At 42.4% G+C, this 23402-nt stretch overlaps 1 protein-coding gene across 2 annotated transcripts; it reads right to left on the bottom strand.

Moving 5' to 3' along the window:
• Positions 1-6430: 6430 nt before the first annotated feature.
• HAPSTR1 (HUWE1 associated protein modifying stress responses) lies at positions 6431-23190 on the bottom strand. Of its 2 annotated transcripts, XM_005522880.3 has the most exons (4): positions 22812-23189; positions 21982-22062; positions 17690-17965; positions 6431-9864 (listed from the first exon to the last, which is right to left on the bottom strand). In XM_005522880.3, exons 1-4 carry the CDS (start codon positions 23029-23031, stop codon positions 9620-9622), a joined length of 822 nt encoding a protein of 273 aa, XP_005522937.1. In that variant the 5' UTR covers positions 23032-23189; the 3' UTR covers positions 6431-9619. The 2 variants fall into 2 exon arrangements, with proteins under 2 accessions (XP_005522937.1, XP_014108148.1); XM_014252673.2 differs by lacking the exon at positions 21982-22062 and having other exon boundaries at positions 22812-23190.
• Between the last annotated feature and the right edge of the window lie 212 nt (positions 23191-23402).

Raw genomic sequence — 23402 nt, 5'->3', positions numbered from 1 at the left:
TGCAAACTCTGCGGTACTGCAGTCAGGGCTGCTCTATCCCACCCCTCATTCTGAAGAAACATTAATATTTTAGCATCAATGATTATTGATTTTATTTTTCCATCTTGCCTTTCTTAAGCACATCCTGTATGGAAACAGACTTGAGAGAGAAGAAAAGAGAGCAAATAATGTTTAATTTGCAATGTATTACCAGCTTCATGATGTGAAATGCTAAGCCTGGACTTTTCCACATGGATTAAGTGTCACTGTGGCAGATAATGGACACAATACAAAAACAGAATGAGATACAAGTAGCAGAAGTGGGAAAGTATCACTCCATCCACTGCCTCATGCATCTCCCTGCAGCAACCAAGGCACCAGCCTGAGCCTCACCCTGCTGGGCTGGCCAGTGCCACAGCTTTTACCAAATACCTCAAAAGCATCTTGGCCATCTTGGCACCCATTTCACTGCTGCCTGACAAAAGTTTGCTTTGGGTTACTTATTCAAGAGTTACTCTTGTATAATAAAGTCATTATTATGGAGATTACACCAACTCTATATGTTTGAAAGTTTCAATGCAAGAAACACACAGGATTAACAAAAGTGACAGTTTCAGCTCCAAGGGCCTGCAAAGTTGCCTTCAGCCACTGAAAAAGTAGGCAAAGCAGGCTGTCAGGATGGGTTTTGATCTTCATAAAGGCGAGATGACAGCACACTGTGCTTCTAAGGATACAAACACAGCTAGTAAATTCAAGATTTTCTGTTGCACAGTTCTGTTCATCTGATAATCTTAGGAGTTCATCAGCTAAAAAAAGCATTAATTTCCCACCAGTCACAGGAGCAGGCAAATACACTTTTAGGAAGCAAGCCCACAGGGAAGGGATGCAGCACTGCCATCACACAGGGCAGAGCATCTCTAGGCACAACCTGCTGGATGCCACATTTCAAAAGAAAATCTGGGCTAATACACAAGAAGCAAAACTCCAAACTCTGTGAGAGCCAGGACTCCTTCCCCAAACCTCGGGCTGCCCATACCACTTTGCCTTTTCTCTGCCTGCTAATACGGGGACAAATGCTTCTTTTCAAAAATATTTAGGCAGTAGCTGGATTGCTGCTACATTATAGGCATGCTCTAGAGTGAGACTTAAAAAAAAACAGGGGCTCCACCACCACATGGGACTTATGGGACATAAGATTTCTATCTGCACTCTGCAAAGATCAGTGAGCTGCAGCACAGCCACCACTGGCAGGTTCACTCTCTTCTTTCCTGGAGGCTCCAGCATGGGAAGAAGCTCCTCCAGTTCATTCCCAAGCAGTGGAAATTGGCAAGGTTCCATAAGGCAGCTGAAGATCTGGCTCCACTTGATAGTTTTATCTGAGATCATGATGAGCTTGACTAGAGGGTGCCAGCTGGATTGCTCTGGGGAACCTTATTTATAGATAACACTTGAAAGGGCAAACTCAAGGTGATGGCCCCTGGTGGCCCTTTTTTGTATTCCTTCAAGAGATCCTTATTCACACCTACTCAAGTGCTTGCCAGACAGGTTGTAAAGGCAGCAGATGAGATCCCCTGGTACTCTGTGCTTTCTCCAGCCTCCTGGCAGGAGCACTGCTGCCATCTTGCCCTACACCACAGGCCATGGACAGCTGACACGTAGCTGCACATTCTTCAGACCAAACCTTCATTTTTGTGGTCAGAGCAGCTTGGGATTTTTTTCTCAAAGCAATGAGATTCGCAGTGCAGCAACAGATCACCACCTTTTACAGCCATCACCTGCTTGCCTCCGAGCACAGCACTTCTTACTTGACTCTGGGCATTTTGTTTTACAAAGAACATTGCAAAATCACTGGCAAGAATCACCTGAGGAATTGTTTGCTGAAGGACTGGTTTTCAAAGGGGTGAAAGGACTAGGCATAGCATCAAAATAATCCCAAGGGCTCTTTGCATTGCTTTAAAAAACTTGGGAGATATTTTAAAGATCAGCTTCACTCCATGAAATCCCCTGTGGCACAGATGCCTCCACTGAGCCTAAACCACGAACCAAAGCCATAAGCTTCAAAAGGAGTAAGGATTCCCTCCATACCATTGCTTCAAGGCTTTTTTTGGAAACTTAGGCCACTTGGCTTTGTGTAGCTCTAAGTAATACTGCACGTGAACCATTGTAAAAATGACTTTTTGAAGTCACCCAAACCATCCATTGGTAACTCCAGCCAACGCTGAACCAGGGCCAGGAGGAATACAAACCTACCCCAACCTAAACCCAGAGCTACTGCAGCTGAGGGCAATGAGAGCCCACAGGAAAATTCCCTTCATCTTCCAACGCTCCTGTACCACCTCTTGCACATCACTTGTTCCTTCTATTTTTCAGCATCTCCTGCTGACCATCTGTGCATAGTCTGGGCTCGCTCAGGTATTGGAACAACTTCAAAAGATCTGAATTTCTGGAGATTTTAGGCTGAGACAGAATAACTGATCTGGGGTCTACTTTTCAGGCAATATCCCAGGTTTATGTAAAACAATTTCAAGAAGCTAACAGCCTACTTGGTGCTTTCCTGAGACACTGTCCAATAAGTAGAAAGTTTTAGGCCTTTATAATAGGTATAAATTCAGAGTTAAGGTATCTCAATAAGTCATGGAAGAAATGGACATAACAACACCTAAAGCCTTAACTGATTATGTGTCTAATCTTCAGTGTTCTGCCCTTTCCCCTGTATCAAATCACATCAGAAGGCACATTAACAGAATCCAACATCTACAACGTTTCACTCCCCAGTTCACTGTTAGTTGCCAACCTGCCAGAACATGAATGAGGAGGGGGCTTGGCCTTAATACAGAACCGCTGAGAAACATTTAATCGGAATTTCAGCCCTTAGAAAATGGCATTTTCATGCCTTTATCAAAACCAGGCTCTGGCAGATACTCTTCCTATGGAGGAGATGATTCCATCAGGCGACACAAACTGCCAGCACACACCTGCACCTTCACAATCCAGCCCAAATCCACCCAGTTACTTCAAAGCTCATAAAACGTGCAAGATGGAGACAAGAAATCCATGTAGTCAAATCTGGGATTGGTTTCTGCTTTGAAGGGCTACTATACTTAGGAGCAGCAATTTTGATGACAACCTTTAAGGTTCCAGAGGAGCATGTGCCTCAGGAAAGGAAAACTCACTCTTGTCAGTGGTCAGTGTCTTTGAGCAGCAGGTATGGCTTGGCAGCAAGGACAGCAGTGCCTTTTACCCCCTCACTGATAAAACTGTGTTGAGAACATCAGGACAGAGCAAATCTTAGACTAATTCAGGTGGAAAGGGAGTCTGGGAGGTTATCTGCTCCAAAAGCAGGTCCAAAACCAGAATGGAGTCTGCAGTATCTTCAGGGCTGGAAGCCCCACAACCTGCAGGCAATCCAAGATTATGTTAACTTGGAAAAACCACCACAAATTATGTGAAAACACTTACCAGAAACACCTGGACCTTCAGTCAGGCTGTGTTCAGCACAGGGAGAAGGTTCTTGGGTATGGTCACACACAGGAGGAAGAAAACCAGATGCAGACAAGGCTTGTGAGTTGACCAGGAAAGATCAGGTCAGCCTGGAAACTTACTCTGAGGGAACTCTTAGGTCTTCTGTTGAAGGTATTAAAGACCCAGTTGTTGGGATTTAAATATGTTGAACCCATTTTTTCTGGAAATTTTCTACACAGGACAAATGAACTCATATTTTGGGATATGTATCTAGGCCTAAGGAATTCTGAATTCTGGCAAGACTACATCAGAAGCTGTAAGCAGATGCAGGCAAATCATGTTTTAATTAATAATCTCAGACTCTAAATGAGTTGCATCCCTGCACAGTCATCTGGAAGCACACAAGCCTCCGCAGATACAACATTCAGAGCATCTTCAGCAGATTCCTGCTCTGAAAACTGCAATCACTTAAATCAAAGACTTTGAAACTCATTTTAGCAGCAAGATACACATCTTCAGTGATTCACAGTAAGGACAACAGTTTCTCCAGGGAGAGGAAAAAAAGCCTGCCTACCCCATGGGAGATCACAGATGCTCTTTCACAGGAAGCAATTTAAATGTAGTCAGGAAAAAACAGGTTTCACTGAGTGAGCCTTTTCAGCAGAAAAGCTTAGAGAAGAAAGTAAAAATACATATTACAGTTCCCTTAGTAGAATAAACAGTTGGATTACTGGCAGAGCATTCAGTGCAAGTCTCTAGAAGACAGTCCCCCTCAGATGAGAAGTTCATTCACCTCTAAGCACAAACCATGTATTTCTTTTTGTTGGGGCTTTCAGAGAAAATAGGAAAACAGGAATTAGAACACTTTCGTTGAAAACAGCATTAGTTACCTTCACCTGTACTCCATGAAATAGATATGGCAATATCACTCTTGCAAACTTATGGCGAAGCTCTCTCCCCAGAGCTTTGAAGTTTGAAATATATTCAAAAAAGGACAGCAGATATTTTTAATAACAGCCACAAGACTGGCCTAAAGCATGCCGAAGATGCAGAGATTTTTGTGGTTTGAAAGTGATCTAGAGACCATCATTTTGCAGAGAGCTAACACTAGAGACTATGAGTTATTAATTATATGAGATCAAGTAATTACTCAAATGGCAGAACTTGCCATTTTCTCCCCACCTTGATCTCACATACCCCATTATAGATGGTACTCAATGAATTCACTTCAAAACCAGAAAGCTAGGTTTAAACAGCAATATAAAAATGGAAATGCCCATGAAAGTAACAAACTCTGACCTCTGGACTGGGCAGCACTGACCTGTTCTGTGAGCACAGGTACACAGGGCTGCACGGGCAGGAGCTGGATGTGGCCCTCTCAGTACTCCAGTAGAAACAGAAGAAGGTTCTGAGTGTACCTAGTTTAAATGCAAACATTTTGGATCCTCTGCTTTGATGTTTTTTAGAAAACACACCAGGCGTTCAAAGTACCAAAAATAATTCCTGTGGCTTAGGTTTTGGAGCTGGAAAAGCATTGTGAGTTTTCCTAAGATGGAAAGTTACTACACTGTGACAACACCAACAAGAACCCCAGGATTCCCCTTCATGAATAGCTTGCTGTTCTATAGCATCCAGAAACAACTTCACCTTAAAATAAGTGTGATAGAAGAACAGTGAGATATTATAAAGCATGATTAAGACTGGTCTTATATGCTGTTTTAACCAGCTGATTGATGCATTTAATACTGAATTTTAAGGTTTTCTACAAGGCAGTGTCTGCCCAAAGGGCTCACAGCAGATTCCAAGGAGATCCTGGTACTTTGTGTACTCCCCCCTTCCACCCCATTGTGACCAATGAACAATCCTGGCATTCCACAACCCCGGTATCTGCTAGGACAGCAGCACCACCAACCAAGTCCCAGGGGAAATGCTGCAATCTCACTATCCACTGAGAAACATCTGACTTCCATCTCTTCTCTAAAATCCCCCAGAGCCAGGTGATGCTTGCCTGTGACACAGAAGGGACTCTGGTTGGTTTATTCAGTACAGCCCACGTGCCTGGTCCTTTTGGGACAGTCTGAGAGGGGCCCAGCGGGACCAGGGCAGGAGAAAGCACCAGTGTTGACTCAGGGCACTGAGGGAATTCCCCAGGCTCCAAATATCCCCAGGAGCCCCTTGGAGAGCCAGGGCCTTTCCCCTGACCTGGCACAAGCAGAGGGCTCTGGAATGAGCAGCCCACGGGGCCTTGTGGCTGCCCCACACAACCACACCAGCCCTGCCTGGTGCGGAGAACCACGCAGAACACATCAGGCGTGCATTCCTCAGCCCTGCCAAAGGATTACTTAGCTCTAGGCTAATAATTGAAAGATGCTGGGGTTTAGAAGCAATTTAAGAATCTTTCTAAATTCCTGTTGGAACATTTCAGTGGCTAAGTAAGTGAAAAAATGCTGACATTAATTAAAAAGATACGTTTTAAACTTGAAAGCTCCTATGAAATAAAGCTTTCCTTCATAATGGAATTCTAAAACCTGCTGATAAAGCAAGTAGAAAATAGTTTGCAGGTTTAGGGACACCCACATGAAGCAGGAAATACTGCTAATTAAAGCACCTGATTTCACTTAAGTCCAAAGAGTCTGTTGCAAAAGACTGGAAAGCTCTACTATTGAAGTCAACACCACTTAACTTCCTAAACTATGCCACTTAAATCTCTTTAAGATGCTTCTTTTAAGTATTAGTGATGTTGAAGTCTGCAAAACATCTTGTACAAATGTAGTACACCCCAATTTTTTTGTACCATCATTAGTCCAAAGGAGACAAAACAAAAACCTGTGTGTAAGCTACACCAAACAGCTACCACCAAAGTGCATTCAAGCAAAATCCTGATCCACACAACCAAGGCAGCCTGTCAGCTCACACTAATCACATCTTGTCTGGGATTACCCATGGACTGTATTATTTAGAAATTTAAAAGAACTACAAAGCAGCCTGATTAGTTGTATTTTTTTTTATTAGGTTTATTATGACTTAGAGTTTCTATTACTCCAGCTGGGTAAACCACATTTGAAAGTAAGTTTAACTGCAGGACTTCAATTTCAACCAAAATCATTTTTGCATTACTTTATTGTAATATAGATTTAAATTGAACATTTAAAACTTACTTCATTAATAAGCAAGCCAAGCTCAGTAGCTTCAGTGCAGGATGTACTTTATGTAACTGCCGCACATTCAGGTTAGATTGGATGTACATGGAGAAGAGACCGGGCAACTGCACGAGTCAGAGGAGAAAGCAAAAGTAAGCACCATTTTTACCAAACTAAACAGTTCTCCAGTCAGTGTTCCTTACTGAAAATCAACTCACTTCTGGCTCCAGGAGCTACAGTTTGGATAATAGCCGAAAGCTATTTCCAGAACATCAGTTTTCTACACTGCCACAAGAAATAGTCTTCAAAGCAACAGGTACTAGACTTTTTTTATTTATTTTTTTTTTTTTAAGAGACAACCTGTTCTCCTGTGTTTATCAGGTGAATACATGCATTTTTGATCATTCTGGCAGAGGTCAAAGAGCAAACAACAGTTGGGGCTAAATGAAAAACAATCAAAAGTTGCCAAATATTTAAGGTACAAGCAAAAAAAACCATTAATGCAACCAGTTTAATATCAAAGTCTGCTTTCTTTCAAAGAAAGATGGCACAAATTAAATAAAAAGCCAGAAAAATTTCATTTTAGATGGTAATAGACTGAATTAATGCTTCAGAGCATTAACAAGATTTATTTCACTGGAAGAAAGAGGAGCAGTAATTTGAACAGGCTCTGTATTTGGGCCAGACCAGCAGCACCACTACAGTTCAGACCCCGTGTGCAGAACTGATAGCAGTACGATGTCACCTTTACCACATCAAGAACAAAGTGTGTTAGAAATTGCAGAGCATAAGCATCTTACTTGTACAAGCCAGTTAAAAAAATAAACAGAAGAGCTGAAGAATGGTTCTCACACCTGTCCTTTCTGTTCAGACTCCACCTTTCTTTTAGAACAGAAAAATCCCTCTGCCAACAGTCAAATAAATACTAACGCATATTCAGATACCATCTTCAAAATCTTTGCTGAAAACACAGTCTCCAAATGAAAACTAGCTTTATGCAGTATTAACATCTTACATAAACTAAACTTTATGAATTGTAGTTAATAGCAGTAACTGAAATTAATGTATACTGAGTCTTCAAGTGATGTGCAAGTTCAGCTATGTAACACAGGTGGGGGTTGGAGCAGTTCTTACCACTTTGTTTTGGACAGTTCTGGCAGCTGTCCATGAATTACAGAGCCTCTCACTACAGTACTGTGCAACTGCTGACATCTTCAAGGGCTCTTCAGTGTAAAGAAATGTGATGGAAGCACCACAAGGCAAGGAAATCATGCTCAAGTAGAGAGCCTCGAGTATCTCACACAGCATTGCTGTCCTGCCTTGACTACAGACATCAATGAGAGGGCACCAGGGTCAAAAGGGCAAACCTACAGTGAAGTCTGCTTCAAACAGCAAAGATAATACAAAAGAGATCTGACCCTACAAGCACGTAAGCAAAAGTCTTTAAGAGCTGTGTATTAACATGGAGCTCAAGGTGCCTTAACTTCACCAGAAACCACAATTTTTAGTACTGGGAATCTAGCACAGCTATATTCAATCCCAGGATCAGCCTATGCTTCCAGTTAAAGCATGCATACCACCTCTCTAAATACCCCTTTCCCAACGTGCAGGGTTGGAGCTCTCCATTTTCTTATTCTTCCTCTGTTATCCCTTTCTGAGGCAGAGATTTAGAGGCCCTAAAGCCAGAGCTCTCCACCAAAGACTTTCTCCCTCTACGTAAAAAAATAGTCAGGACACTCTGAGACCGACATCTGTCCTTCCCCATTGAGAAACAGATTTGCAGCAGATCAGTCTTGATCTATAGTTCAGTTTCAGACTACGCTTAAGTTACGGCAGCCAGAGTTCAATCCTATGAATGTAAGCTAAACACAAAAAGAAAGCCATTTATCCTTTTTAATTCATGCTTACAGCATGTTTATCCAGAGTTTTATAATCAACTTCCAGTTTTAAATTATTTTCTTAGCACTTCACAGAACCTGCATGTCACTCCCTCCTGAAGGGGATGGCATCACAGAATCTTGTTTAAGTTAGTCCAAGTTTCCACATGTGACCAGAAGTCTTACTTGTTAGAACACACCCCTTTTCCAACTATTCCCCACATTCCCTCTCCTCCCACCCCTCCCCAGCAATGGGCAATTACTTCACAAGAAATGTAAAATAGGATATGGGTGTACACAAAACTTACCCTTCACTAATACTGAACAGAAAAGCCTATTTTCCAATTACAGGACATTTTTCTCTAAATTTAGGTCAGCACTGGTGCAGTCTGCACTGTGTATGATTACCACAAGGATAATACCAATAAGTACATATATTTTCTCAAACTGATTTAAAAGCCTATGAAGTTAATTGGGGAAAAGTTTAATATTGCTACTTCAGAGCACTAGAACACACAAAGTGAATCCAATAAAGATCCTTGTATTGATTCAATATTAAGTATTAATTGCATGACCATCATAGCACCTCTTTACATTATCACACAATCACCAGAATTATAAACTGCTTTTAAAACTAAAAAGGGTACAGTCCAATATTTATAACTTGCACACTGTTACTATACAGAAATTAGGTGCATGGTACAGTGCTGCAAAAATGGAAGCCTGCAGTTTTGACAAAGATGCCAAGTCATGTTGAAGACAATTTCAGTCAAACTGGCAATACTGTTTAAGCAAATACTCAAAGCAGGAAATAAAGGACAAAAAAACAAAAATTCTATAGCCAAATAAACATCTGAAATTTCCTTTCCCTTTAATAATACAAGTAAGGTCACTTTTAGCCTTGGAACAGATACATGTTCACCTATGATGATCTTGCTAACTACTACACAATATCTGATGTCCTCTGCTAAGAATATAGTTTAAGAAAGCCGTAGTTACAAGAGGCATCTAATGTAATATCTAAAATTTCCTTTATGGCATTTATCGAATTCTTTGTCTTAAACAGTGAATATGGAAAGATGGCCTCATGTTTCCTTTTCAATAGTACTCTGAGGATCAAGTGGCTTTCAAGCAGCATGGTGGGTTTGAAATTTTTGCAGTTTAGATCATTCTGTTGCGTTTATGAGTTGGTGAGTCTGTAATGACATCGCCACACTGGGCTGAGGTACGCTTTCTAGTTCCACCATTGTCCAAGTGGAGTGCCATTTCTTCTGATATGAAAGTGTTCAAATCAACATCATGGAGTCCATTTCTCCTTCGACTAGCATTGGAGCCACTGCTCACGTGAGTAGGCGAGCCTGGGGTACTCGAGCGAACACTTATACTAGCCATTGCACCACTAAGACCTGGGGAGAGAGAGAAAAAGGGCTTCAGTCAGACAGCACAGAAAGTTCAGTTCCCACGTGTGCCACACAGGATCACACTCAGCCAATTTTGCTGAGATCTTAAAGACACTTCATCCTACTGTACCATTCCAGTGCAGAGCACACCTCAGCTTTCAGTCCGTGTAATAATCCAGTAATTACCAGAACTGCATTTTATGATGTTAGAAGTGAGCTTATACACCAGGCTCTAACAGCACAATCTGACAAACATTAACTCCATAAGCATGACATGATATTCAAAACATGGACATACTCAAGAGCAGGTAATTCCAATTTAAAGGCTTCACTCTGGACCAAGAGTTACACAGCCCTGCCAAAGACTTTCCAGTTGAACTGACCTTGTCTTGTGTCAACACCACCACCCTGCTCCTTTCACTCCCTGAAGGAAACTGCAGTATGGCAGCAGGTCTCAGGTGTACACCACAGCTAGTTTATACATAGCAGCTTTTATTTCATGGCCAACACTAACAGCCAACACATTACTATTATTTAATTCAGAAATGCACTGAAGGAACAAGCAAGAAAAACCACATGATAATCACCCAAAATTTGTTATCAACAGATCAGTGTCACAGGTACCCCCGTAGGTATGCATATCTGGTTTGTATTCAGATTAATAGTGTTTGATTCTAACTGAAGTTTATTTCCTGTAGAAACAAGGCCATAAAAAGACAACCATGAACTTTCATATAATTTAACCTCTGCTTTCTGTAACAGTACAATTTCACAGAGGTGGGACATTCCAAAACATAAATTCAGTAAGGACTAATACACAAAAGTCTAACTACTCTTCTCAATTTCCAAATCAGGCTGTATTTGGAGATAAACAGGAGCTCAGCGATAAGACAAACATCTTTGCAATCATAACTTCTTCAAATCTGAGTATTAGTAGGAGAGTACAGAAACATCTGTTGGCCCCAGGAAAGATAAAGAAGAAAGATCTGCTTATTTTCTAACAGTAAGAACAAGGAAATATTGAACTGTCAGGAAGATTCCACTCTCAGTAACCTTCAAAATCTTAGAGCTCTCTTCTCCAGTCTCAAATATTCTATAGCTCTGTCCAGCCATCATAAATCTTGTGTGTGTGCATTAATTCACACCTCCATGTACTGTCAAATGAGAAGCCAAAAATCACCGACTGACAAGTCAAGCCTAACAAAACCCAATCCATCAGCTGCTGGTAGGCCAAATAGGCAACTTCAGAGGCTCTGGGAAGAGACGACTGCTACAACTGCAACATCAGTCACCAGAAACCTCAGTTAGAAACTGAAGTCTAAAAGCCACCTGCAGCAATGGCAGGTTGATACACAAGTCATGATGGAGCAGGCCAACCAACTTCACCCCATTGAACATTTCTGAATGAACATTTAAAGCTTCAAACTTGTAACAGCACAGGAAATAGTTTTACACAGAACTGGCATCACACAACAACCAGTAGACAAAGCCAGTAATCGCTGTTTTTTTCTTAGGGCTTTTGCTTACAGCTCCAAGTGGAGTTCAAACAGGGCTCAGAAGCACGGTTTGAACTCCAAGAGGCACCCTGCAGATTTTACTAATAGCAAAATCATCATTCATTCACAATGGCAGAAGGTATTTAAACAGAAGAAGCAGTTTTAGTGTAAAAGTAACTTCAGAAGTGAGGTTTGTGACAGTATTCTCAGGATTATGGTCAAGCCTAAATTCAGAACAATCAGGAAAGAAATTTCCCATGCATCTACAGAAGAAAGTAAAGCAGCTACTTGATGACAAATGCATGAGAAAAAGCCAATTCAGATACCATACCTTGGATAAACTACTAACATGTATAATTTGGGCAGGTAACAAATCACTTCACAATTCAAAGACATCAGTAGTTTAATTTCAACTGGCATGACATACATTAGAAAAAACATTAATTCATTCTGTACATTTAAATTGGAAAAAAATCTGACAGCACACAGGTAACATTTTTTCAAATCCAAAATTATTGCAGAGAATTCCCCCAACATCCCCATTCTAAGTAAAATTGCTGTGACCACGTAAGTTCAGTGCCATTACTTATACTTAAGAGACAACAATTTATATCACTTATCAGTCATTTACTGTTATACAACTCATATCAAATGAGCAACACAGTAATTCAGTTTTATCTGAATGACAGCTTTTTACTACATCTACTGCCCAAATAAAGGGAAAAAACACTATTGTAAATAAACACCAAAATTGACCTGTGACGTGAAAAGACATTTTTTTTTGGCACCACTCAAAAGCTCTGTTTTTAAGTGGAGCCTTTTCGAGTAACAAGCATTCTTTAAAATACAGTTAAAAAGATGCACCTGTAATGTGCTGCAGCATATTCTGAACCAGACTGCAAAGTTCACAAGCAATGCCTAAAGCAGTCACTGACTTCCAAGTATTTAGGTAATGCTGAATCGCTGTACATTTAAATACACAAACAACCTTCAGGAGATAATTAAAAGTTAAAATCTTCAATCCAACTTGATTTCTAAGGCAGGAGTGTAGCTTTGAATTAATTTCTACAGATTAGAATACAAGGATATTGCATCACAGCATGGACTTTGAGCTACAAGTTAATCTTGCATCTCACACAGGTATTTAGTACCAGCAAGAGTCATGGCTGGGTACACTGACAGACTGAGTGACAACCTCAGCTCCTGGCAGTTAACCAGACTACACAGCACTGCCCATCCATCCAGGAGAGCAAAACTGCCAAATGAAACACTCAGATCACAGTTTTGGACTGGCTAATTGAGCTAACATTAAAGAGTCACAGCCAACTCGAGGCATACATTCAAATACGAAGATGCCATTTCACAGAACCAACGTATCTGAGAACAAACTGCAATGCTCAAAAAAAAAATCAACTTTTGGTCGACAAGGAAAGGAGTTACATATTTCCTTGGGAAGCTGTGGCAAAACAGAGGAAATCTCAGAAAAAATATTTACCGTGAATGACTCTGAGTTTAAGCTTTCAGCAGACTCAGAGCTCTTCCCAAAGCATTTAAAGCAGTAACTGACGCTAGGAAGCGGTAAGATGACATGACCGTCAGCAAACACCATTTCCCAACCTCAAATTTCTATATTGTGATTAATATGGCCTAACCACAGGCACACCAGTTTTGTCCATGCAACAGGACGAGATCCAAACAGTGCTGAAGTGGCTTTGCTTTTCCCACAATCTAACATCCACCTCTGAAGTCTCCCACTCCTTTTTACCAGGGACATCTCCTTTAGTATTAGAGGTCCTCAAGAAAGCACACATGGCTCTTACCACCCCCTTTTTAAATTGGGAAGTTTTGAAGTGGAAGGCATATTTCAAACATTTTACAGTACTTAATGGATTCCCATTCCTACCGTATCTTTCAGTCATCAATAATATGACATTTCACAGACAACGATTTTGTAAAAAGGTATATTCTAAAGGCCTTATAGTACTATTAGCAAGAGCTGTCATCAATACTAGCCAATTTATAACTAACTACACTCCCAAACTATCAAGATATTAGAATGCTTGACTGAAACTATGTTTCACAGATTACAAAATACTTAAAACTATCAACTCAAAATTAGCAAGTTTATCATCACTGGCCTAACAAACTGTAAATACTGTTTCATCTGCACTACAATCATGCCCATGTACAGCTTATTCAGGTCACTACCACAGTATAATATACTGGGTAGCTACTGTTCAGTATAGTAATAGTACTATTGTTTTCTAGAAGTTTTAATCAGGAAGTATCAAAAGGAACATTCACGCTTAGATAAGTGTGACTAAAGCAGGAATTAGTTAATAACCCAGATAAATACAAAATGGCATGCAGAGAGATCCTTGTCACTCTTCTGTCATATTCACCCTTTCATAATACTGACTCAAAGAGCAAGTTTTAGCAGCACATACCAATACACAATTCCATCACAGCTATATATACACACACAACCTTTAAATTAAACTGTATCAGACCAATCTGAACTCTGTTCTCCCATCCTCTCTTTTACCAACTGCTGCTTCTCCACTCTGCTAAGTGCTTCCATTTTAAATTGCACTTTAATATTCTGAGAAGCAAATATGAAGGCCTAATGGAAATTCAGACTCTTAAGGGCCAGGCCACACAATTCTACATGTAAATGCTCTCCCTACCCCAAAGAGACCAAATCACATGAATTATATACATCAACATTAAAGCTAAGAAGAACTAATATTCTCTCACTGAATCATTCCCTTATTTTCTTCCCAATTACACTTAATTTTTGATTAAGAACGCTCAAGTCAAATGTATTGCATCATTAGCTTTCCAAGCTTGCTTCTTCCCCCTCCTCAAATCACAGCATTTTCTCACATGCTGGGAGGACGGTGTGTGAAACACGGAGCACATCCCAGTAAAGGACACACGCTGTGCACCACACTTGGTACGCCAGCTACAGCCAGGCACAGAGTGGCCAAGCACGTGGCAGTGTTTGAGAATCCTGTACTGTTAGCTCAGATTGATGTAATTCTGTCATTTGAAACTCATCTCTTACAGAACTGGAAATGTCAATTCACATCCAGAGAGTAGGTGAAGGTATGTCCATACTTTCCCTAGCTGCAATCACATTTCAGGGACTAATGGAAGTTAAAAAACTAACTCTGTAATTGAAATGTTGGACTGTAATAAAAGTAGTATCTTCTACTACCACATCTTAAAACACCAAGCATTAGTCTGATGTTTCATTTAAGTTTCAGAAAACTGCACTGGCACTTCAGAGTAAAACATCAAGAATTACCTTGAGATAACTACTCAGCTTTTCTAAAAGGCTTGAACTTCTTTCAAATATTCACAGTTCAAGTCACCAGCCACGCTTTATTTCAAAGGTTACCCATCAGCATGCTAACAGTGAAAAGGTGATAATAAAGGAAAAGACATTGCTTACCAAAGTTTACTCTCTCAAGAACAAGGTTCCAAAGTTCATTCTCAGTAAGTAACACTGAAGATTTCAGGAACAATTACAGCATATAGTTGCCATGGAATTAAAAGGGAGATCACAAACATCTTAAATATTCTCATGCCTAATTTTTTGTCATAGTTTTGCTTTTAGCTACTACAACAAGTTCTTCTCTACTGTTCTCTTTCAAGACAAGTTTTCTTGTAATAGAAAGACTTGATAATCAGAATCACAAGATTAAATTCTGGCATCAACATCTTGTCTAAAAAACTGTCAACCGTCTTGCAGAGATAAAATACAGGTCAGAGGTAACGGGGCTGGAGACAGAAGATGCAAGACAAAAAAATCCAGTTTCAAGATATTTCTTTTCAGATGAAGCAGTTTAAAGACTGTACTGATGCCTAAAGGATGCTATTCCCTAATGTTTTAGTCTAGGGCATATACCTAGAACTATGTTTGATGTTCCAGGAAATACTAAATGATTAGCTGTTTTGTTACCACTGCTTTTGTCAAGATTTCCGGATGTGCTTATGCTGCATTTAGGGGCTTACATGATAAAAAAAAAGAGGTATTTTCCATCATCAAAGGGGAAGATCAGCAAGTTATAATGCTGTGGTCTTTAGACATATACGAGCATCTATTTCTGAGAAGTCCATACACCAACTCTGCTTCCACTGAGCTTTACCTGGTGCCATAGGCTATTTATACCTATCCCTGCTTCACTAAAAGAGATCTTGCTGCAAGCAGCAAAGTTTTAGCATTATCCCTCAAATCTAATTCAACCCATCCACATGATCAATAAAGAAATACTCTTCCCACCAGGAAGTCAACCACCACAAAACAGCCTCCCTCCTTTATATGCCAGATGGAAACTCCTCTCAAAACCTCCGAGCCTGGACTGCTACTCACCATTATCAGGTTTTCATGTTCCCTCATGCTACCTAGCAGCAGCACTTTCAAACAATGTGCCAAAAACTACAATAAGCACAGGTCTAATGCGGACAATTTTCACACACCTAAAGATCCTTGGCAGGTTTCAAAATCAAAACATAGTTTTGAGAAGCCCTACAATAAATAGGAAATGAGTTCATGAGATCACTTAATCACTTCCTTAATGTTCAAGAAAAAAATGGGGGATAAGCTGGAGTAATGCAGACATTGTAGGGAATAACCTAAAAACAGTTATGAGGCCCAAACAAACCTAGTCACTAAAGGATTAGTACAAAAGCATTTGTGTCAAGGACCAGATTGAAACTGATATGAGAACATAATCCAGAAGGTGACTGACATGTAATCCTGTCAATCAGCTGATGAAGGGGAAAAGTACATTTTGAGCCCCTGCCGTGCCACTACAGAAGACAGAACTTCCTCATGACCCTGTATTACATTATGAAATACGGGAAACTTCATACATCATTGTTCACATCCTCATGCTATGGAGAAGTGACTTCCATAAACCACCTCTGTACAAAGCAGATGCTAGAAAATTATATATAGACACAAAAAGAGCCATATTACCAACAAAAATGCCTCTGAGTTTACTCAGAGAGCTCACTGTGCTGAAGGGAGTCTACCTAAGCTTCTTCTAACCTGAGACTGAGCCTTTACAGTTAAATCCAAATCCACAGATTCAACTATGTTTTCAGAAAATCATTTTTACGAGGGTGCTTATCACAGTTAGAGCCAGCTTCTGCAACTGTTCTCATTAAATCAATTTTATCTGCACTGAGTAAGCAACAGTGGTGCACAGAATTCCCTAGCCCCCTTCCAGTATGAGACAGGAAACTGCCAAAACCAACATGACTGGGTGGGGAAGCATGTTTGGTTTAAATGGCAACAGGGTAGCAAATAATACCAGACTTAGGCTGTCACATTAAGACTGTCTGGATTGTGTCTCTTGAAAAACCACCACAGCACAGCAGAAGCCGAAACTGCATTTTCAGGAATTCACTCTTCTAATTAACTCATCAATTCTAACCCCCACCGAGACTATCCAGACAGTAAATATTTCATTTAAGCCGCACTTCTAGAGAGCTTAATTTTTACTTTTAGAATGGTCTAGAGTTCGTACCTCAAGATATCTGCTACCCTTTTGAACTTTAGAAGGCATAAAACCCAGAGGTGAACTGCCTCATCTCACCTGAAGAGCAATTTAAAGCACATTTGTCTATCACTTGCTAAATCATAATCCAGTACAGAACAAGCTACTGAATATTCATGTCTGAAAAGAGATACACCACCAACATTGCTGGTGATGGAAGGAAGGCAATTCAGGATGACACTGGAAGACATGTAAATCTGAAAATTAACTAGAACAAAGTTCTGAACAGGACTCAATTATTTCAAAAGTGTGTAAGTAAAACACCCTTTCCAGGATACTTTAAGAAGAATGCTGAACTTCATTATCCAGCACCTAACAAAGTTACTACAGAGCTAGAGACAGAAGCCTCAGACATCAAACCCCCTCCCTAAGTCCCCCAAAAATTTGCTAGTAGTCAAATCCTAGTATTTAACTAGTTGCTAGAATAGCATTGTCATTTTCCTTTAGCATTGGCATGAATATAAAGTCTCCTCATGCTTCAAAAAACACTACCAAGACTTGATACTTAACTGCTCAGTTTACAGCTGTACAATACTACAGAGCCAAATTTCATTTTTATTCAATATCTTTTCTTCATTCAAAATACTCAACTATACAAATCTTCTGCAGCCAACACAAGCCTTATACATGCAAAAGCTGCCTTAAAGAACGAAGGGGATAACTTCACCAGGAACACCAGGTACATGACATGTTATGATATGCCAAACATGCTTCAAGAACCCCCACCCAATTTTAACCAAGTAGTATTGAAAAAGTGGCTGTTACCATGCAGAGCTATGGCTTCACGGAAGGGTTGCAAATCAGTCTCTACAGATGAGCTAGTTTCTGTTGAAGTAGCTCGGTTAGGGGATACTACAGTCAGTCTTGGGGGAGCTCTAGAATTTCTTGGAGGAGGGACTTTTCCACAAAGGAAGCTGATCAAGTCTTCTCTTCGAATAGTTCTTCTGCGTTTTTTAACCCAGGCTAACACATCCTTATTCCGACGCTGATAGCCAATCTGAATTCCTAAATCAAAGCTTCGCTGGTGGGCATCCACACTCTCTGCAAGAAGACAGAAAAAAGTTCTCTTAGTGTTACACAGCAATGTACAGCATGGCACAGCACTGATGTGGCTTCCTGTCAACCATGGGAAAGAAGAAGTATTTACATCTTCTACAGGTTACACCATAAGGTAGCACCAAGATGGCTGCAGCAGCAAAGAGGAGTTCCATTGAACCTGAAGAGAGTATTAGCCAAAACATTCCATCCTCTACATGTCAGACAGCCAACAGCAACTCCAGCACCACTTAAACAGCATTTACTAAACTTCAGGTCAACACTACATCACTGTTTATTTACATTAAAAACACACTTAGAACTCATCAGACTGAGAAAGATACTTAAATCAATGGACAACAGACTTAGACACACAAAGTGCATCAATTCATGCAGGGAGCCCCAACGTAAGAAAGGAGTAATTGCCTTTCTTCATTCTGACAGGTATGGAATGGCCAGAAAACTCAAGATTTCTTTCATGTTCTTCCATTTTCAATTGAATTTCAATTGCATAAGTTCTGAAACTAGATAGAACACAAGTGTCCCCAATGCCTTTCAACTAGCCAACATTTAAAAAGGCCAATAAAGTTTCCTTCCCCATTTAGGATCTCACAGCAACTTTGATATACAAAAGCTATACAGACTACTTACAATAAATCCTACTACAAAATGTGATTTCACTCTATCTTAATGTAACTAGTCACCTGTGCACATCAGTTATAACTGCGTCTCCGAAAGACTTAAATGCCATGTATTAAGTTGCTTTCAAACTTCAGGAAGTGTATTTCTGGCTACCAGTTTGAGTAAGTTTCAAACCACAGTAACAGGTGGGACAAATCCTGTTCACTACACAATTATGCTCATCTTGTTCCTCATAGGTTTGCTGACAACACCTATTTCAGTTTCATGTAAAGTACTGTTATGTTGTTCTCGCTCCTTAAAAGACATGAACATATCCATCCCAATTTTTACTGGAATTCCATAGATCATTTTCAATGTGGCAAAGCTGATTTAAACAGCATTTTATATTCTTGCTTTATTAATGAAGCCCAAGGCAAAAGCCATTTGCCCAGAACATGAAGGTATTTCCTTAAGAACAGCTATCCCAAGATAACGGTGACATACACATCTAATGTAGCTTTGTCACACTCTAGAACCCAAAAAGAACTACTATTAAATGCTATTCTTGGACTTATATTCTAAGGCACCACTGCACAATCCATAAAAGACAGCACCGAGATCTACACTGCCAAAAAGCAGCACTTCAAACCTAACACAACAGACCAAAACCACCTCAAACTGAGCCGAGTCAAATCTTGGAGCTTTTGGGGTATAAAAGCAACAGGTACACAAAGTACACTTAACCTGTTACTTTGATCCACTAAAAGTATTTCTCCTGTACTACTTTGTAATCTCAAGGCTACATTTACAAATTCTAATTCCTCTGAAAGCAATGGCAGCACAACAGATTATTCCTCCTGCCATTTTATACTCCACAGCAGCCCAGACTCCAATGCACTGGCAGTAAAAGCTGCCCAAACACTCTGGAGCCAACTTGGAAACTGAAAATACGCCTTTAATCACTTCCTGAAATACCAGGAGTGTCCTTCCATGGCTTGGAGGCCGTCTTTACGTCAATACCCTGGCTTTCTTTGTGTACGAGAATGCTTTACGAAGTGCTAACTGTGAACTAGGTATGAGGTCAAACATCGACTGCTGATGCAGCCCAGGGAAGTTTCAAGCATCATTACCCCGGGTAGATTAGATTTGTATGGTAAAAGCCACAACTACTTTATTTACAAAGTTAAGCTGGCAAAACCTAAGCAGTCAAGCTGCATTTATTCTGAAATTACTAAGTCAACATTAGAAAATATTCAGGGTTTTTTTTTTTTTTTAATAAAAACAAGGTAAATTGTAGGTTCAGGAACCTAGAACGTTCCACAGTGGCCTTAAGTTCTAATCCCGACATTACAAGCCATGCCTTCACTTTTTTATCCAATCTGCAAGACAATGAAGTGCCTTGAATGCAGTCTCCATTACCAACACTAGAAATTCAGGACGCAAGACCATTAGCGTGGATATTAAACTTCTATTCTATATTCAGAAGAAATGCTGACATTCAAGACATTATGGCATTCTCATTATGCACCATTCCTCGGGTTCCTCTTGTTAAAAAGATGATGCCTCAAAAATCCAAGTATTTATCAGATCAGAAAGCAGCTGACAAGGCAAGAGGCAGTTTGTGGTGTTCAGTTCACCACACCAAGTATTCCTCCAGTGTTTTGACAGAGTCCTCCAAAACAAACAGTACTGAGAATGTGAAAAACAGGAGTTTTTTTTAAGAGCCATGTTCATCACTATGGAAAGCAAGTTCACAGTAAAAGACTCCAACTTGTCAGATATGACAGTGTTCAGCTGGTTCTACCATGTTATCACCAAACTTCTACTGACTTGCAAGTTCACTGAAAATTGAAAGGTGGCATTCCTGAGTAACTCAGGTACTTTAGCACTTTAGGATCTGTTTGAAGCAAGCATTTGTTTCAGGTACTGATTTTTGAAGTATTACAGTATACATGACTAAAGTCAGCTTCCAATTCAAACTCTAGTTTCCCTGATCACCTACCCTTCAGTTAATCACATCATTGCCAACAAAAAGGTTCATTTTGCCTAGAGCACAAGTGATCAAACATTTTAACCAGAAATAAACAGCCTAAGTCTTCATAATAAAGATGCTGTAAGGGAGAGCCATGCCATTTGTAAAGACAAACTGTAATTATTCCAGACAATTTATTAACACTACCTGCTGCTATTCTAACACCATTCTCAAATGACTATTGTCCCCAGACAAGTTCTAGTGACCCACTCCCTCAGGCCAGCACCTTCCTGCTCTGAGGTCTGCCCCTTCACATGACCTGACACATACACACAACATGCAAATGCACTTTCTGCAGGAGGCAAGACTCTGGCAGTGAGGGTTGTGCACCTACATCTCCTCCTTGATCTGTCCACATCTGTCAGAAACCTGATCACCCACCACAAACACATCAAGTTCAACTGCTTAAAGCAAATCCAAAATGACAAAACTGGAGGCAAATGAAGGAGTACAGAGGTAGAAGTAGAGATCATGCTGTACAGACCAAGAAAAAAAAAAACAAGGGGGAAAAAAAAAAAATCAAACTATAGGCCAGAAACAAATATCTTGAACTTTAAAGCACTTCCCTTCCTTGGAATGGAAGGCAGTAACAATGGGAATCACAATGTGCCAATTTCAGCCTTCACTGATATACATCATTTTAGCACAACCTTTTAAACAAAGTAAAAACCACTGAATGATCCTTCTGCAGACAAGAATTCCCGTGACAACCCAAAGAACCGCAGAGTTCAGAAACACCCAGTAAACCAGCACTAAAGCACAGCCATATGCAGAGCACATTCCTATCAAAGTTCTGGCTAACACTGCCTTCTTACAGCCACACTGGACACAGCTATAATGACATTCTAGTGCTTAAAATAAACTGGGAGGCTTACTTAAGAAGCCTCACTGCCACAAAAAAATAAAACTTTCTGTCACATAACATCTATGCAGAATTTTACAAACACCAAACCCAACTTTGCTTTACCACAAAAGAGAAGGCATTATACTGACACCCCAACATCTAATGCACCATGAAATATAAACAATGCAGGTAATTTCAGTCCTGTTTAATCAGCCGTTGCACGCTTTCCTTGAATTCACAAGAAACACACATATTCAAGATACCCTTTTTCAAGTATCTCAAAGTAAAACAGTTTTTAAGTTTATGAGTCACTGACATGAGGCAACAGAAAAGATTCAGCTATCGTCAGCTAAAGTGGCCCAGGGAAAACCTGCAAGATTCAGGAAGCAGTCTCGGGTTAGATTTTATCAGGGTGAATAAGAGACATTAACAGGCCCTACTTATGAGTAAGCCGGGGCAGGAGACAGAGTGGGGCCCAGCTCGGCAGGGAGGGCTGCCGGGGCAGCAGGGGGGGCAGCCCCTTACCTTTGTAGAGGTTGGTGACCGCAGTGGCGGCGTTCTGGAAGGGGACCCAGAGGGAGAGCCCCGGCTGCTGGCACACCCGGTCTGCAGGGAGGGAAGGACACACGCTGTTTATTTTGGAGTCACCCGCTCCGAACGGCCATGTTAGGTTTCGCCATTTTGTTCCACCTTCCGGAGGCAGCTCCGGATCGGGGCCGAGCGGGGCGGGCGGGCAACGGCCCGGCCTGGGCAGCGGGCGCGGTGTCCCCAGCGCTGCGGGGAGCGCCCGGCCGCCCCCGCCCCGGCCCCGCCGCACAATGAGCCCGGCCCCGCTTCGCCATTTTGTCGGAGTCTCTTCCCGGGGCTGGGCGTCGAGGGCCGCCGGCAGGGACGGGCTTCCCAGCCCCCCCCCCCCGCCCCGGCACCCGGGGCTCGCCCCCCCCGCCCGGACCCTCCCGGCGCGGCCCCCACCGGAGCGCCCCGACACCCCGCGGCCGCGCTCCGGCCCGAGTGCTCCGACAGCCGGGGGAGGGGGTGCGGCCGGGCCGGGGCCGGGCCGGCGCAGGAGCCGCCCCGGAGGCCGCGCCGGGCGCTGTCCGGGCCGCGACCGCGGCTCCCCCTCCCTCTCGCCATTTTGTTTTCCCGTCCGTCTCTGAGGGCAGCCGCGGGCCGGCAGCCACTCCTCCCGCCGCCTCGGCCCCTTTGTAGCGCTGCGGACACCTCCCCACCCCGGCGGCTTCGCGGCGCTCCCACCCCCCGCTGCCCGGGCCCCGAGTCCACCGCGCTCGGCCTCCACCGGCCTCTTGGCCGCAGCCGCCCAGCTGTGCCCTCCCCAGGCCCCTGGCCGTGCTTACCCTTATAGAGCTGCGCCACGGCAGTGGCCGAATTCTGAAAGAGGTGCCAGAGCTTCTGCTGCTTGTGCTCGGGCTGCGCTGCAGCCTCGTCCTGCAGCTCCGGCGCCAGCGCCTCCTCCTGCTCGGCCTCGGCCAGGCACTGCCGCTCCCACTTGCTGAACCAGTGCTCGGGCCCGTGCTCCTGGATCTCCGCCTCGCCCTCCTCCTTCTTGTCCTCCATCCTCCGCCCGGCTCCGCGTCCCACCGCCGCGTACACCCGGTCCCGACAGCCGGCCGCGCTCGTTCCGTGCGCCGGCCCGGCCCTACCTCACCCCCATGCCGGGCCCGCCCGTCGCTCCGCCGGCCCAAACACTCCGAGCGCCGGCACCGCCCCGAGCGCACTGAGAACCCGGCCGAGGCGCCTGGGAACGCTCAGCCGGCCCGCCCCGCCTGCAGCGCCCGATTGGCCGCCGTCGCCCCGGCACCGCCGGTCCGTGCGGGATTCCCAGCGCTCATTGGTCTGTGCACGTGTCCGTCAAACGGGACCCCCCCCTCGGGGGGCGGGGCTAACGCAGGTTTGGTTACGCCGTCACAGCCCCGTGCCGGGGGCGT

Source organism: Pseudopodoces humilis, chromosome 18, assembly GCF_049639895.1.
Source record: "Pseudopodoces humilis isolate 2021_Gansu_Grassland_sample_001 chromosome 18, ASM4963989v1, whole genome shotgun sequence".
Classification (NCBI taxonomy): domain Eukaryota; kingdom Metazoa; phylum Chordata; class Aves; order Passeriformes; family Paridae; genus Pseudopodoces; species Pseudopodoces humilis.
Note: the sequence above shows the minus strand (reverse complement) of the source record. Positions and strands in the feature narration are given on the sequence as shown.

Bases quoted from the DNA above. Each gene is read 5' to 3' on its own strand.
- HAPSTR1 (XM_005522880.3), bottom strand. From the start codon at position 23,031: ATGGAGGACAAGAAGGAGGAGGGCGAGGCGGAGATCCAGGAGCACGGG. The intron at 17,966-21,981 runs GTAAGGGGCTGC...GTCTTCTTGCAG, and splicing joins GGTCACCAACCTCTACAAAG to AGAGTGTGGATGCCCACCAG. The intron at 9,865-17,689 runs GTAACAGCCACT...CTCTCTCCCCAG, and splicing joins TGAAGCCATAGCTCTGCATG to GTCTTAGTGGTGCAATGGCT.